This window comes from Cicer arietinum, chromosome 6 (genome assembly GCF_000331145.2).
Source record: "Cicer arietinum cultivar CDC Frontier isolate Library 1 chromosome 6, Cicar.CDCFrontier_v2.0, whole genome shotgun sequence".
Taxonomy (NCBI): domain Eukaryota; kingdom Viridiplantae; phylum Streptophyta; class Magnoliopsida; order Fabales; family Fabaceae; genus Cicer; species Cicer arietinum.
In genome coordinates this window covers 69755731-69771883 of record NC_021165.2, presented here as the reverse complement: position 1 = coordinate 69771883, position 16153 = coordinate 69755731, and the positions used below count along the sequence as shown (strand labels likewise).

Below are 16153 nucleotides of genomic sequence, written 5' to 3'. Positions count from 1 at the left end.
AATTTTAAGTTTTTTTGACAAATTGATAATTTTAAAATTCAGAAAATATCTATGGTTATACTTTTATTATTAAAAATTACAAAAACACACGATGTACGTTGCTACTCGTGGGTGAATAATGAAAATATAGCAATTTGAGGTTACCTTAATTAAAAATAAAAATAAAAATCAATTTTGTTAATTTTTGGTGGCAGATAAATAAAGCTTGAAAAATCAAAATTAAACGAACCTGATCAACAAAACAAACGAAAGGAAATAATAAGAGAGAGAGAAAGAGAGGGGTAGGAAGAAAGAAGAAGAAGAAGAAGAAGACGACGAAGGAGAAAGTGTCTGTAGTTGAGACTGAGATCGGTGTTCGCCTCGATCCTCCGTCTTATCTCAATCATCAATCGAATTCACAGCGGAGAGAGAATGGGAGAGATAGCGCGTGGAGGTTGTTGTCCTCCCATGGATCTGTTCCGTTCGGAGCCGATGCAACTCATTCAGCTTATCATTCCCATTGAATCCGCTCACCTCACTGTTTCCTACCTTGGTGACCTTGGCCTTCTTCAGTTTAAAGATGTCAGTATTCCTTCATTTATCTTCGTCATAAACCCTTTCTTACTTCGTTTTTGATTTCGTTTTCGAATTTTCATTACTAGTTTGTGATCAGGGTTCATGCTTCTGTTTAGTGCTGCTTTTCGATTGTTCATTTGTGATTGTTTGTCTGATTATTGATCTGAATAAGCTGTAATTTGTTTTTCACGTGAAGGAGTGCAAATGCACTGTCGTACTTAATTATTATGTTTTTCATTAGAATTGATTAGTTCATTGAACTTCTTCGTGGAACTTCTTTAATCGTTTGCGAAAATAAGTCTTAGGTGATAGAATTTTCACATTCGAAGACTTTTTATTTTTATTTTTTAGATAGGCTCACGTTAGAAGATCTTAATATCTGCGAAGAACTTCTTTTATTTTTTGATCAAGTTAAAAAGGACTGCGAAGAATAGATAATGCACACATGGTTTCTTCAGCAACGAATTATGCGTTCCTAGTTCTTAATTTCTTTAAATTTGAAGCATGATTATGTGCTGGTTTGAGAGGTTTTTCTAAGTGTAATGTGTTCTTTCTTATGATATTTTCAGCTCAATTCAGAGAAGAGCCCTTTTCAACGGACTTATGCAGCTCAGGTTCGTTTTTTTCCTGCTATCATAAGTTACTCCTTCTTTTGCTTGCTTCTGGAACCTGAAAATAATGCGTTTTGTGGGGAAGTTTTAAGTGATGATTATAAATAATGCCTATTAATTATTGCTGGCCTTGTCTGCACTTCATACCATCTTGCTGCCTCACAACTTTTTGGAAGTGAATTAGTAATCACTAATCAGCTGACCCATGCCAACTCTTTATGTGGAAATGTTCTGAATTTTTCTTTGTCAGTTCTGGTTTTGGGCAGAGCTTTGTTATTTGAAAATGGCATTCTTTTTTGCCTTTACGTTGCACACTTTATCATACCTTTTTTTTATGGTGCCAATAATTCTCCAATGAAATAATGGTTGAGGTAGCAGATAAGAGAGGGTGGAGAGATTCTGGTTAATGGATTCTGGACACCTTGTAGAATTTTTTCTTTGGAGTTATTTTTTCTTGCACACTACTAAAATTTGAAGGTTTGCTTTTGCTGCATATATTGATTGCATCATTGTATGGTTGGAGCATAACTTGTATTTTTAAGGAGGTTTATTTGGCACAACAGCTGAGCTGATATGGCATAAATAAGAGTACTTGGAATCAATTTGGTGTTAAGAATAAGTTCTTTTTAAGGAGGTTTCCCAAACAGATATGAGGGATTGGACAGCTGTTCAACATTGATGTTTCCATTTCTTTGCTGTTGTGATTTGTTCTTCTATTAAGGAGGATTTGTTGTCCTTCAAACTCATTGTATTTTCTTCTCTATATTTTGATGATTTTTGTTTTTTTAATACTGATATTTTGCTTTTGAATATGTTTGAAGATAAAAAGATGTGGAGAGATGGCTCGTAAATTGCGTTTTTTCAAGGAGCAAATGTTTAAGGCAGGTGTTTCACCAAAATGTTCCACAACACAGTTTGATGCAAACACCGATGACCTTGAGGTATGTGAATACATTTATCGGCAAGGTTATTTTCCCCTTTTAATATATTTTGTAAGTTGACATCTTGTGCGTCTTGTCATAGATAAAACTTACAGAAATCGAGTCAGAGTTAACCGAGATGAACGCAAATGGTGAAAAGCTGCAACGCTCATACAATGAACTTCTGGAGTATAAGCTTGTTCTGCAGAAGGTGCAGTCTGTTCTCTACTTAAGCCACAAACTGTTATGTGTCTTTTATTCAAAGATTATGCATAATCAATAGAGAGTAGTGCTATTTATCTGCTGCTTCATGCATTTAGCCTGATTGTTTTTTTAAGTGGCCCAGATTGTTACAGTGATCTTTGATAATGTATATTTATGGAAAAGAGACACACTGAGATTGTAAAGTGGTTATAAATATAATTTGGTTCTACCTGATTTCGTTTATGTATATTGATTTGGGTGCTGTCAAATCTCTGTTAGATAAGTAAATATTCTCGATACTTCTCTGATTGCTAAAGTTTATTATTCTATATATGTTGATGTTTGGTCCAAATATAAGAAGTGCATATGGTTTTCATTGATTTGTATACTTGTGTATATTAAAATAGTTGTCCCCCCTTTTCAGGCTGGCGATTTTTTCCACTCAGCTCAAAGCCGTGCGATAGAGCAGCAAAGAGAATATGAATCACGCCAACTGAGTGGGGAATCTATGGAAACACCTTTACTACAGGACCAAGTAGATATCATACCTGCTCATATCTAACTTTTCTCCTAAATTTTTTGATGACAACCTTCTTTTAATGAATCTTGTTCTGCAATTTGTTTTGTTATAAAGGAATTACCTGGCGATTCATCAAAGCCGGTTAAGTTGGGGTTTTTAGCAGGTCTTGTTCCCAGGGAAAAGTCCATGGCATTTGAGAGAATTTTATTTCGTGCTACTAGAGGCAATGTATTTTTGAGACAAACTTCTGTTGAGGATCCAGTCACAGATCCTGTTTCTGGAGAAAAGGTGCTTACCTATGTTTCCCCAATCTAGATGAAATGTATGAAATACCGAGTTGTTCTGTTGCAGACCATTTTTAACGTTCATATATTGTTTCTATCATTATAGCTGATAGATAGACCATATTGAAATCTTGTCAAGAAGCAAGTTAGTCTGTATGCATTCAATGGTGATCTTTTTAGTTTGTATCCATGATGGATGCTATCGTGCATCATTTCACAAATATCAAAGCTTGCCCTGCCCTTTCATCGATTTTGCATACTCTGTTAATAGTTAAGTTTCATTTGAAAAATGAATCAGGGATCGTGTTCTTCAATTGTACTGTATCTCCAATTGTATTTAACTCTCAGTTGATATTGTACCTGTTGGCATTGACAAATTTGAAATGGAGATGATCATTGTGTGATAAACTTCATAATCTCCAATTTTAACATGAAAGCTGTCTAAATGATTCTATGTATTATGCATCTTATATTTGATAGCGCTGTACTTATAAGTTTGTGGTTTCTATCAAAGCACAATAATTAGGTTCTGCATTTTCTGTTGAAATAAAATTTTGCCAGTTACAATATATTCTACATGTTTTGTCTACTACTATTCTATGGTCCTTATGGATGTTGTCTTGCAGACTGAGAAAAATGTTTTTGTCGTCTTCTACGCCGGTGAAAAAGTGAAAGCCAAGATTCTGAAAATCTGTGATGCCTTTGGTGCTAATCGATACCCATTTGCTGAGGAACTTGTGAAACAAGCTCAAATGATTTCGGAGGTATGCTTACTCTTAAGGAAAAGCTTCTTTATCTGCCCCTATGGTACACTTTTTTATTTATTTTTAATCTCAAACTTCTGCCGTACTGCTTCAGAGCAGTACATATGAATTGATTGATTGGAACCAAATGGATATAAATTCCTAGGTAAAGTATGTACAAGTCTGTCTTTACATTTTAATTGTGGGAGTGGGGGATATGGTTCAGTAATATTGACCTTGACATTGGAGATCGGTGGCCTTCCCTTGCTTAAATTACATGAAAATGAAGGGACCACCCTTCATGAAAAGTACCCTTGCAGCACTGAACATTAGCTTCTACTGTGGCCCTAGACTGGCCAAGAGACGATAGGCCCAGTTTCCAAGTTTTTTAGGCATCTTCCTGAACTGTCAGACATTGGGTGAGTGCACATACAATAGCCAAATGGTAGCTAAGAGTTATTTCGTTAAATATGTCTTCCATAACCATCCTTGCTTCTGTAATACTGAGCATTTGGAATGTGCTATTGATTGTATTGTTTACACAGGCTAGTTTTTCTATTCACAAATATATTCATATTATTTGAATTTGCTGATTAGTCCGTGAAGTTTCTGATGGGCTGGTCGTAACACCTATTATTCTCCCTTCCCATTTGCTTTGCTCTGATTTTTGTTCTTTAATGATTCATACTAGTGGAAAAGATTATTGAGGAATAATATCTATCAACATAGTTACTTGCTGATAGCATTATCTTTTCAGTTTATGTTTATGTGTAACAATGATATTTATCTAGCTAAGTTGCTTTTTGTATGTTTTATTTTCAAGAAGTCTTGTCCTTTATTTGTTTCTACAACTTTACAACTTCGGCTATATGCCTAAACAATTTTACCAAATGGACCTGTAGGTTTCTGGAAAACTTTCAGAATTGAAGGCCACCATAGATGCTGGACTTTCACACCGAGTTAACTTGCTGGAAAACATTGGGACCCAATTCGAGCAATGGAATCTTTTGGTATGTCAATATAAACCTATCAATATTCTGTGTTTTGCATTTAGTGAACATGAATGTATATGTCCCATCACATACTTTATCATAATATTTTTTCTTTATTGTTAATTTTTATCCTCCAATATACAAATTATTTGTAGATTAATATTTTTCTTCTGTTGGCTTTAATGATTAATTTCACCTGAGTATTGACAATATTTCTTCAAACTTATGAAGGCGAGGAAGGAGAAATCCATTTACCATACCCTGAACATGCTAAGCCTTGATGTGACGAAAAAATGTTTGGTGGCTGAGGGGTGGAGTCCTGTTTTTGCAATAAAGCAGGTATTTGTTGTTTCTGTGTTCTATTGCTTTATAATTGATTGTCATTTCGTCTGGCTATAGTTAATACTGCCTTTATAGTTACTGTAAAATGATTTTATGGAGCATGTTACCTTGATATTTCAGGTCCAAGATGCATTACATCGGGCTGCAATTGACTCTAATTCTCAAGTCAGTGCCATTTTGCAAGTTTTGCATACTAGGGAATTGCCACCTACCTACTTTCGCACTAACAAAGTTACTTCTTCGTTTCAAGGAATCATAGACTCATATGGGTGAGCATTGTTCTTATTTCCTTTTCCCTTTATCTGTAGTTGTGCATGTGGAAAGAGGTGTTATTTATGATATTGACAGAGCAACATAGATATTGTTTGCATGTTCATGTTTTTGTAGTATGTTTACCCTGCAAGTTCATCATGCTATATGATGTCCAATTGGTGGCCATGATAAGTATGATAGGATATAATATGCTATCTTATCCTATTATATCAAGTGTTTATTGAGCGGAGAGGATATGATAAGATTATCCCGTTGGCTTATCTTATCCTATTCATTAGTGTAAATTTTATCCCGAGGAGGATGATGTGTTAGAAATAGCCAGAACAGCTTGACACCTTCCACCTTTGCTCAAAACCTTCCCCTGCCTCCACACCCTTTTCCGCTCGACACCACTGCCACCACCTTTGCCATCATCCATTTTCACTGTTCTCCTACAAGAAGTGATACTTGGGATGGGATCCTTACACTTGTACTACCGATGTTGGATATCTATCCCACTTTAAGTAGTTTTGTTTTGTAGTTATTTACTTACATAACATCTCCGGTTCATGATTCATTAGACTTGATTTTGAGTAGTCTCAAAAGAAATTAATTTAAAAATGAAATCATTTACATTGATATGTTGATGAATATTTCATCTCTTGAATATAATTATCAATTTTACAGCACATTTTGACAAAATTGAAGGCATATGGTCACAGATCGAACCAGATTTTTTAGGGTGGAAGAAAAATACGATTAATAATTGTATAAAATTTAGTTTAAGAAACCTAAAATGTTATTTCTATATTTTAAATTTAAAATGAAGTTAGCATGTGATTTGTTTTTTCCCTGAAAGGATCAAGTCGATTAGTGTTGTGTTACTCTGTGTGTTAGTGGGATTGTAAACAAGTAATATATATTATTATATTATGAGGTTCATAAAATAATATTATATTATATATTTGTTTAAAAAGTGTGAAAAAAAAAACATATTATAGGGGTGGCGAACTATATATATGTAGGGAGGTACTATAGCATTGCATATTAGAGGGGTGCGGCAGCCTCATTTTATTTATGCTTAGTTCCGTCCCTGCATATGGTTGACTCCACCTTGTCCTGCACTGTAGCTAATTAACAAGAAATTACTGGGTTGACTTGAGTATATCAGAAGCAAACTGCAATAATTAAGTTCACAGGCAAAAGGTAATACTTAAAATAGACAGAGATAGTTATAGTCTTTACCTGTGCAAGATTTGAAACCTACTAAATTCATATTTTGTAAAATTTCCATTGCAAAAGTTAATTTCAATAGGTTTTCTCCCCTATTGAAGTGCTTTATTTTTAAACCATATTGATCAAAAGAGAGACTGCTGCATCCCAAGGTCGGATCCTACCTCTGTTTTAATGTTGAGCTAGGGGGTGGTGCAATTATCTCAACAAATAATAATGAATTTGGTTTATTATCCGTTTTTACTTCTGTTTTTGAAAGACTTCAATCTTATATTTTGAATTTTTATTTGAATATTTCAGGGTTGCTAAGTATCAAGAGGCAAATCCTACTGTGTTTACTGTAGTTACCTTTCCATTTCTTTTTGCCGTAATGTTTGGTGATTGGGGGCATGGAATATGTTTACTGCTGGCAGCTCTTTATTTCATAATCAGGGAGAAGAAACTTTCTAGCCAGGTACTCCTTTAGTTTTCCTTGTAAATCCATTCTTTAAAAAATACAAAAGGCAAGATTTTGTACTTCAATGGAGAAAATTAAGCGGATCATGTCCACCTTTCTAGTAAATGTTTGAGTAGCTCTCTTGTGCTTAGCATGGCGAGAGTATACTACTATATGTTGAAACATTTTGGGAAGACAATGAGCAGGATTTGGATTGAATACTGTTTCCAATCTTATAATTAAAAACAGGGTTGATTTGGATCAAAACCCTCGGATCTATTACCCATATTTTTGTTAAATGGATTATATTTTCTCTTTAATATATTTCTTTTCCGAACTAGTAAAATAATATTACTACAATTAACTATGCAATTTAAAAAAAATGACACTAGTTTATCATCTCACGCAACCCCAAAAACATGCAAAAAATCTTTTTGGTCCTAATTATAAGAATATATGAGAGACATGCATAAACCGCATGTTTCAACTACACCGCATATGTTTCATTATATTGGCTGAAAACAAATCACTATACATTCTACAAAATTAATTACAATAGAGTATTCTAGAGGATATATTATTTAATTTAAATATCAACACCCCTCTCTTCAAGCTTGAGCATATAAATCAAATACATCAAACTTTTACATATATAATTGATTCTAGGACCTCATAGGGATTTTGAAAAAACATCTGCTAATTGATCATTAGAATTGACAAAGCTGGGGCAATGTCGACTGATTCGATCTTTTCTGTTACAAAATAACAATCTATCTCAATAAACTTAGTCCTCCGATGAAAAACTGGATTTGAGGCAATATGCAATGCGGCTTGATTATCAGAATTTAGTGTCATTGTCTCGCCTCTTCGAAGCTCTTTGAGTAAATATTTTCAACCACATGAGCTCACATATTACTAATGCCTTGACCCTGTATTATGCCTCAGCGTTGGATCTTGCAATTACATTTTGCTTCTTACTCTTCCAAGATATCAAGTTTCCTCTAGCTAGTACTCAATACCCAAAAGTTGTTTGTCTATCAATGGGTGAGCCTGCCCAATCAACATATGAGAAACCAACTATCTGAGTATGACCTATATCTTCATAAATGAGACATTTTCTAAGAGCACCTTTAATGTATTTCAAAATCTGGATTTCAGCATCCATGTAGTCTTTGCAAGGAGAATTTATGAACTGCCTTACCGCAATGGACTACAAAGGAAATGTCTGGACGAGTGATTGTGAGATAGTTCAATTTTCCAACCAATCTTCCATATCTCCCCGAATCTGATAGATGCCCCCCTTATTAGGTAGAAGTTTGACATTTGAATCCATAGAAGTATCAACTAACTTGTCATTCAATATACATGTTTCTTCAAGAATATCCATGACATATTTTCTTTGTGAAATTACAAGACCATCCTTGGATTAAGCTACCTCAATAGTCAATACCTAAAAAAGTAACAAATTTTACAAAGACCTTTAGTCTAAAATTGATTAGTAAGATGTTTCAACTGGAGTATTCACTGCTGATCACTACCAATTATGACAATATCATCTACATAAACAATAAGATAAATGCACCATTGGGCTGAGTATTGGTTAAAAACAAAATGGTCGACTTCATTATGAATCGCACCTAATTGTTGTACTATTATGCTTTATCTGCCAACTCAAGCTCTAGGAGACTGTTTTAGGCCATAAAAGGGATTTGTGTAGCTGACAAACCATGGTAGATGATTCCCCTGAGCAATAAACCCAAAATGTTGCTCCATATACACTTCCTCTTCAAGATCACCTTGCAAAAAGACATTTTTTATGTCAAGTTGATGGCGAGGCCAATGTCAAATGGCTGAAATGGAGAGAAGGAGTCTAACATATGCCGTTTTGGCTAATCCAACTCAAAAATTTGAGTATATCCCTTGGTCACCAAACAAGCCTTAAATTGATCAATCTTACCATTAGGACCAACCTTCACCATATAAAGTCAACGGTTACCTACTAAAGTCTTCCTGGAAGGTAGATGTACTAGTTCCCAGGTACCACTACCTTGGAGATCACACATTTCTTCAATCATTGCATGCTTTCACTTAGGGCGGAATACTGCTTCACCTGGAGATTTAGGAATAGAAAAAGAAGACAAACAAGTATAATGCAAAGGGGGAAAACAATGATAACACAAGTCAATACAATGAGGAAATGGAAGACATGTTATGCATTTATCTTTACGAAGAACAATGGGAATATCAAACTTAGGTTGCAAGGCCGAATCCGGTGGAGTCGGAGGAGAGTCTGTAATGACCTCAAGAGCAGGTGCAGGAACATGCATAACAAAGGGTGGGTGATGACAATGATATGTTTGTAATGGCCGTAAAGTTGGGGGATCAATTGTATACGGTGGGCCAGACTCACTAGGCTCAATAGGAAGAATGGTAGGCGGAACATGAATAACTACCTGAAGAGGTTTAAGGTTAATTTCCCGGAGTGGTTCAAGATCTACGTGGGTCAGTTCAAAATCTGAAATAGACTCGAAAAGAGTAACATAAGTCGATATGAGGTATCATTGTAATGTAGGCGAATAACAACGATAACCTTTTTGGGACTAATAATAACCAAGAAAGACACCCTTGAGTGATTGCACGGACAATTTGTTAAGATCAAAAGAAAGATTGTGAAGGAACATGCATAACAAAGGGTGGGTGATGACAATGATATGTTTGTAATGGCCGTAAAGTTGGGGGATCAATTGTATACGGTGGGCCAGACTCACTAGGCTCAATAGGAAGAATGGTAGGCGGAACATGAATAACTACCTGAAGAGGTTCAAGGTTAATTTCCCGGAGTGGTTCAAGATCTACGTGGGTCAGTTCAAAATCTGAAATAGACTCGAAAAGAGTAACATAAGTCGATATGAGGTATCATTGTAATGTAGGTGAATAACAACGATAACCTTTTTGGGACTAATAATAACCAAGAAAGACACCCTTGAGTGATTGCACGGACAATTTGTTAAGATCAAAACACGTGGATCTGAAGACACAGGGAGGAAATGGGTGAAGAGGAGTATGGGGAAAGAGGACTGGTTGAGGGACATTGCCATCAAGAATAGAAGAAGACGTACAATTTATAAGATAACACGCTGTTAAGACGGCATCCCCCAAAATCGGGATGGTACATTACCATGGAGAATTAGAGTCCGAGTGGTTTTTATGAGATGCTAATTTTTGCGTCTGCTACCCCATATTGAAAGAAATAAAATAAGAATATACGAGAGACATATGCATAAACCGTGTTTCAACTACACAACATAGGTTTCATTGTATAGACCGCAAACAAATCACTAATCTAAAACATTAATTACAATGGAATATTCTAGAATTATGCTAGAGAATATATTATTTTATTTAAATATGAACAGGTACTTTAGTAACTAAGCCCATATACTCGTGCCCAAAATAATTCAATTCCCATGTTTGGACCAAGACCCATTTGACGCCATATCTGAATTCAATTGACATCATTAGAAACATTACCAAGTTGGCTATCAATATTGTCATTTTAACAAGGTTGGAGTTCTTGTCGATTAATGAAAGTAACCTTTGGTATTCTAGTTTGTGTTAATGTGGTCTTTATTAACTGTTCTTTCTGTAACTATCACGTTTAATATTTTCCAAGTGTGTATGTAGCTGCTTGATGACTGAGTTCTTTTTTCTTTCAAGACCGTGGATCAAAAAGTGCTTAAAATCATTAAAATTACTGAACATATTTACTTTAGAAGATTATCATTTCCTTTTCGGTATGTTAGAGCTTAAGGTAGTCCATCCCTCTTCTATGAAGGTAGATGCAGTGCTCAACTACTGGTCCTTGTAAGTTGTAATCGTCGCAAAGGACTTCACCAACTAATCCCATTGACTACAATTTCATTTTAGCTATATTTTCAGATAGTTAAAAATTAAATTTTTTGTTGATCAACCATAAAAGTGTTTCAGATTGATATTACACTTCACCATCAATCTCTGCTGGGTGATGTGTTACTTATGCTCTAAAATAAATATATTTCATACAATGTAACAGTGTAATCAATGTATGTGTATGGGTTTTTAAAGGAGTCTTCTAACATGGTATCTTTGGGTATAAACAGAAGCTTGATGACATCACGGAGATGACTTTTGGAGGTCGCTATGTTATTTTCTTGATGTCGCTCTTCTCAATCTACACTGGCCTGATCTATAATGAGTTCTTTTCTCTCCCATTTGAACTCTTTGGTCCCTCTGCATACGAATGTCGTGACCTTTCTTGCAGGTGAACCAAATCCCTTAATTTATTAATTCATAACATGCTTTATACTATTAGAAATTTAGTCACTGTTCTTTTATTCACCCTCTTTTTGATGCAGTGAAGCTACAACAATAGGGTTGATAAAAGTGCGCCGCACTTACCCATTTGGAGTGGATCCTGTATGGCATGGTAGCCGCAGTGAATTACCATTCCTGAACTCGTTGAAAATGAAAATGTCAATTCTTCTTGGAGTTGCTCAAATGAACCTTGGAATTGTAATGAGTTATTGCAATGCTAAATTCTTCAGGAACAACGTAAATGTATGGTAAGTTAGTATGTATTTGAACATTAGCATTTATGATGGGAAACGGGTTTGAAATAATTCCTATGCTGTTTTGCACAGTTATTCTCATCTGCAATCATGACTGAATCGTTCTATCACTATGAACTTGTTTATGTATAAAAAATTAATGTGTGTATATATATAATTTCAATGTATCACTCTTTCAGGTTCCAATTTATCCCCCAGGTGATATTTCTCAACAGTCTATTCGGCTACCTAGCCCTACTTATTATTGTGAAGTGGTGTACGGGCTCTCAAGCTGATTTGTACCACGTAATGATTTATATGTTCCTGAGCCCAACAGATGATTTGGGTGAGAACCAACTCTTTGCGGGCCAGAAAAATCTTCAGGTTGGTTAGCTCTCAAAATCCCGTCTGCCCCAAAATAAACTTTTGAATGGTGTTTTTCTATATGAATAATACTTGCATTCTTTGTTCTGTTCATACCAGCTCACGCTTTTGCTTCTGGCTGTTGTCGCTGTGCCCTGGATGCTGTTACCCAAACCCTTTATTTTAAAGAAGCAACATGAAGCTGTATGCTTGCTTTTATAATTGTAGTTTTTTTATTTGTTCTTTCCTGGAACTTTCATTTTGTTCTTGATCTAATAGTTATGTTACTTCAGAGGCACGGAGATGAATCCTATGCACCACTTCCAAACACAGAGGAGAGCTTGCAAGTGGAGTCAAATCATGATTCCCATGGTCATGAGGAATTTGAGTTCAGTGAAATTTTTGTACATCAACTCATACACACCATAGAATTTGTACTTGGAGCAGTATCTAATACAGCTTCTTACCTTCGTCTGTGGGCCCTTAGGTATGCTTATAAGTGGCACAAACGTTCTATTCTATTAATAATGCTGGAGTCCTACAAGAGATACAAGATTGAAACCTCGCATGATTTTGTTTATCTATATACCTATAAATTTGTTTTGTGTATGTATTAAACTACGATAACGCATTTGGTTTCCTTTTTGTACCAGTCTTGCTCATTCAGAGTTATCAACGGTATTCTACGAGAAGGTTCTGCTTATGGCATGGGGGTATGTTAAGTTTACAAATCTCTGTTGCATTTTCTTTTGATTCCATGATATGATTAAGAAAGGTTGAGTGGTAGCTGATGAACCAAAGGAAATTGTTTGGAACATCTAGGCTATTGCATGATATCTACAAGTAGAAACTCCCTCACCTTTTTTTTGAAATTTATTATGTTTCTAAAATTGAAGGATTATGAAAATGGTAGACAATAGGCGAACTGAATGGTCTCTCGTGAGGTTTCATGGTTCTCTGTTGATCCTCATTGTTCATTCTCTAGGATCTATCTGTTTTCCAATAATGATTCACCTGTAGTTTGACCTGATAATTAATGCGGGGAATGACTGGTGATTGCTTTGTCTGATGTTGCAGGTACAATAATTGGATTATCCTGATAGTGGGTCTCATTGTTTTCATTTTTGCCACCGTTGGAGTATTGCTTGTCATGGAAACTCTGAGTGCCTTTTTGCACGCGTTGCGACTTCACTGGGTGGAGTATCAAAACAAGTTTTATGAGGGCGATGGTTACAAGTTTCATCCATTCTCGTTCACATTGCTAGACGAAGAGGAGGAGATACTTTAAAATCACATAAATAAGAACGAGGAGTTATATAGCTTCGAACATGTATTGATTCTTTCATTTGCTGTAACTAGTCAGTGACTACCCGATTGGTGTCTGCGGTATTGTATATGGTGGATTCGTGGGAGCTTTTTCTTCCATCATGCCGTATCTTGTCTATTTATCCGTTGCGGGAATAAATACATTCCAGTTAGGGGAGTATCTTTCTACCAATTAATAGGCAGGTTTGTTTCATAAAAAGCGCGTGTGGCTAAGTGTAATAATTATTACTCCCAAGATAAATTGATATTTTAATGTTTTATATTTTATGAAAAATAATGTTATATGATGTGATATTGAAAATGACTTCGCACTGTTCAAAAGTAAAGCATATTTGCTGTCATGCTTGGAAGAAACGCAATCTCCCTATTTCCATCTATCCGAATTGAGTATTAATTTTTTATAAATACATAACTTGTACTTTATTTTTAGGGAAATGATATTTGATATATATGGATACGAAATGCAAGAATGACTACCTAGACTTGTTTTCATGGCTTTGTAACTACACTTTTCTCTCGTTATATGAAAATAAAAGATTAACGTGTGCCTTTCTAACCACATTATTACTACCTCGTCCTTACTTTCATAGTAAAATGATATCTGGAAATATAAATATTAACGTTGCATTTTCTCTTAAAATACTACAAAATAGGATTCTCATAATTAAATTTCGGTAAAAAATATAATTTCTGAAAATCGATTTGCATTGTAAAAACATACGTACGGTCTCATTACAAGTTGCATCAAATGAATAAACAGTTAAAACTGATTCATTGCATTTTACGTTCAACACAAGATTTTGAATATTAGTATGAGAGAAAGACCCACTCTCAACATAGAATCACAAGTGATTTTGCGACGAAGAGCAATTCTTGTTTGTTCATATAAATAAGGTCCCAGAAATTGTTTACAAATTACGTAACTAATATGCTCCAGCAAAGCTTTAATACAAGAATATTGGCAACGATTCATGTTTTTTTCGCTGATAAAAAAGAAACAGCAGATAATATTTTATACAGACATTGGGTATACACACTACTGAGTAGTGGTATGAACAGCAGCCACAGTAGAAACCATAGAGTCCACTCCACAGATATTTCGTCCCCTGCAAATCTTGTAGAATCCATTTTCTCCCCAATTCTCTCCCCATGAATTTTTAATAATCCAATATGGCTTCTCCTTCATTCGAATAGGTGCATAGGCTCCAGAACCATATCCTACCAGTAACACTCCATGGTCCAGACGCCTTGAACATATGTATGGGCATGATACTCCACCCACATATGTCTGCATATATACTGCATTTATGGCCACTGCATTTGTACCAATTGAAATTACAAGATCAATACCCAATGTTGAATTTGATATTAATAATTGAACAAAAGAAACTCCAAAAAAACATAAATTATTTTCATCGAGTAGTAGAACCGACCTGCAAGAGGGCCATTTTTGACAAGATTGGCAGCAATCTGGTTTTCATCGAGTGAAACAACACTGAAATTTGCCACTGATGCAGCAATCTTTTCCTTGTCAAACTTGCATGTTCCGCGGTCAGTACCAGAATAAGGATAGTCTTCCTCTCGCATGACCCCACCAGATTTTAAAATGTACTCAAAAGCACTATTCATCAATCCACCGTTGCATCCGGAGTCGCAAGAACCCGGCTCATCTGGATCACACTGCACATGAGAGTAGGTCCAAACCAATTTAGAGAACATAAATCATAAAAAATAAGGAAAAATTCATAAAATCCCAAAATAGTAAATAACACTGTTTCCTTTCCTGTCTGAAATCTATTCTATCCAATTAAAAGGATTCACTTCACCTATGTGAAACTAAAATAATACTTCAACTTAGGATGCTAAATTTGCTTTCATTTTCTTCAAGGTATCATTCGCACACAATGACACTAAGTGCTATTTTGTTACTTATAATTCTAGAAGTTTAATAGGTTTCAAAAACAAAAAACAATACACATCATTTTCTTGCGACTTAGATCTCTTTAAAAAAACAATTTTTTTTAAGACTTAAAATATTTTTTTATTTAATAAAAATATCTCACGTTCTATTGTTCTTAAAACTAAAATTAATAATATCTTATATAAAATAAATAAAATATTTTATTTTTATTACAACTTATTTAATATTTTTTTTTAGTGCTGATATAAAAAATATTAGTTATAAATTGAGAAATTACGAAACAAGTAGTGAATATATTGTAAACAGAAGTTATTAGAGTGATAAAGTATACATACGTCTTATTTCATTTTAGAAAAAGTATATTCAAAAATATCATTAATAATTCTGCTAAACAAATTTTCTATTGTTATTAAATAAAATATTAATAATTTATTTATTAACTTTTGAAGAAAAAAAAAATTTGTATACTAATTTTGCTTTTAAGTGTTATAAAAAGTATTGGACGGACTCTGTAATTGAGCACTAAGCAAATCCATAGTCATAAATTTCATGAATGAATAATAAGTCCATTAATTACTCACTAATAGCAAAGAGAGAAAAAAAAAAAAAACCTCATGATCACAATCGACTAGCTGCTGCTCGCTAAGGCTCACGAGTTCTCCGGTAGAGAGGAAGTGAGCACCTTCAAGTGCCCCAGTTGTGCTGAAGCTCCAACACGACCCACAAGAACCCTAATTCATAATTACACACAAAATCAAAATAAACAACATTTAAACGAAATAATAATAATAATCATATTTAGAAACAATGAATACCTGATTCTTAACAGAGGTAACCGCTCCACGGTCTCTCCAATCAAAATCAG

The 16153-nt window shown here is 34.7% G+C and overlaps 2 protein-coding genes across 2 annotated transcripts in view; one reads left to right on the top strand and one right to left on the bottom strand.

Annotated features, from left to right (window-relative positions):
* The first annotated feature begins 221 nt into the window (after positions 1 to 221).
* LOC101490524 (V-type proton ATPase subunit a2) lies at positions 222 to 13671 on the top strand. The gene is made up of 18 exons (XM_004507428.4): positions 222 to 561; positions 1125 to 1169; positions 1988 to 2107; positions 2190 to 2297; positions 2715 to 2825; positions 2925 to 3098; positions 3721 to 3858; positions 4740 to 4847; positions 5061 to 5168; positions 5292 to 5440; positions 6957 to 7110; positions 11232 to 11392; positions 11487 to 11693; positions 11879 to 12062; positions 12162 to 12245; positions 12335 to 12528; positions 12695 to 12754; positions 13119 to 13671. The coding sequence occupies exons 1-18, from the start codon at positions 412 to 414 to the stop codon at positions 13327 to 13329; spliced, it is 2466 nt and encodes an 821-aa protein (XP_004507485.1). The 5' UTR covers positions 222 to 411; the 3' UTR covers positions 13330 to 13671.
* Positions 13672 to 14219: 548 nt separating this feature from the next.
* The window catches only part of LOC101490203 (probable cysteine protease RD19B), a 2740-nt gene continuing 806 nt past the window's right edge, over positions 14220 to 16153 (bottom strand). Inside the window, exons 2-5 of the mRNA XM_004507427.4 lie at positions 16104 to 16153; positions 15900 to 16019; positions 14801 to 15047; positions 14220 to 14681 (exon numbers count right to left, since the gene is read on the bottom strand). Of these exons, the coding sequence (XP_004507484.1) occupies positions 14404 to 14681; positions 14801 to 15047; positions 15900 to 16019; positions 16104 to 16153 (695 nt within the window). The 3' untranslated portion in view covers positions 14220 to 14403. The remainder of the gene's footprint in view (positions 14682 to 14800; positions 15048 to 15899; positions 16020 to 16103) is intronic.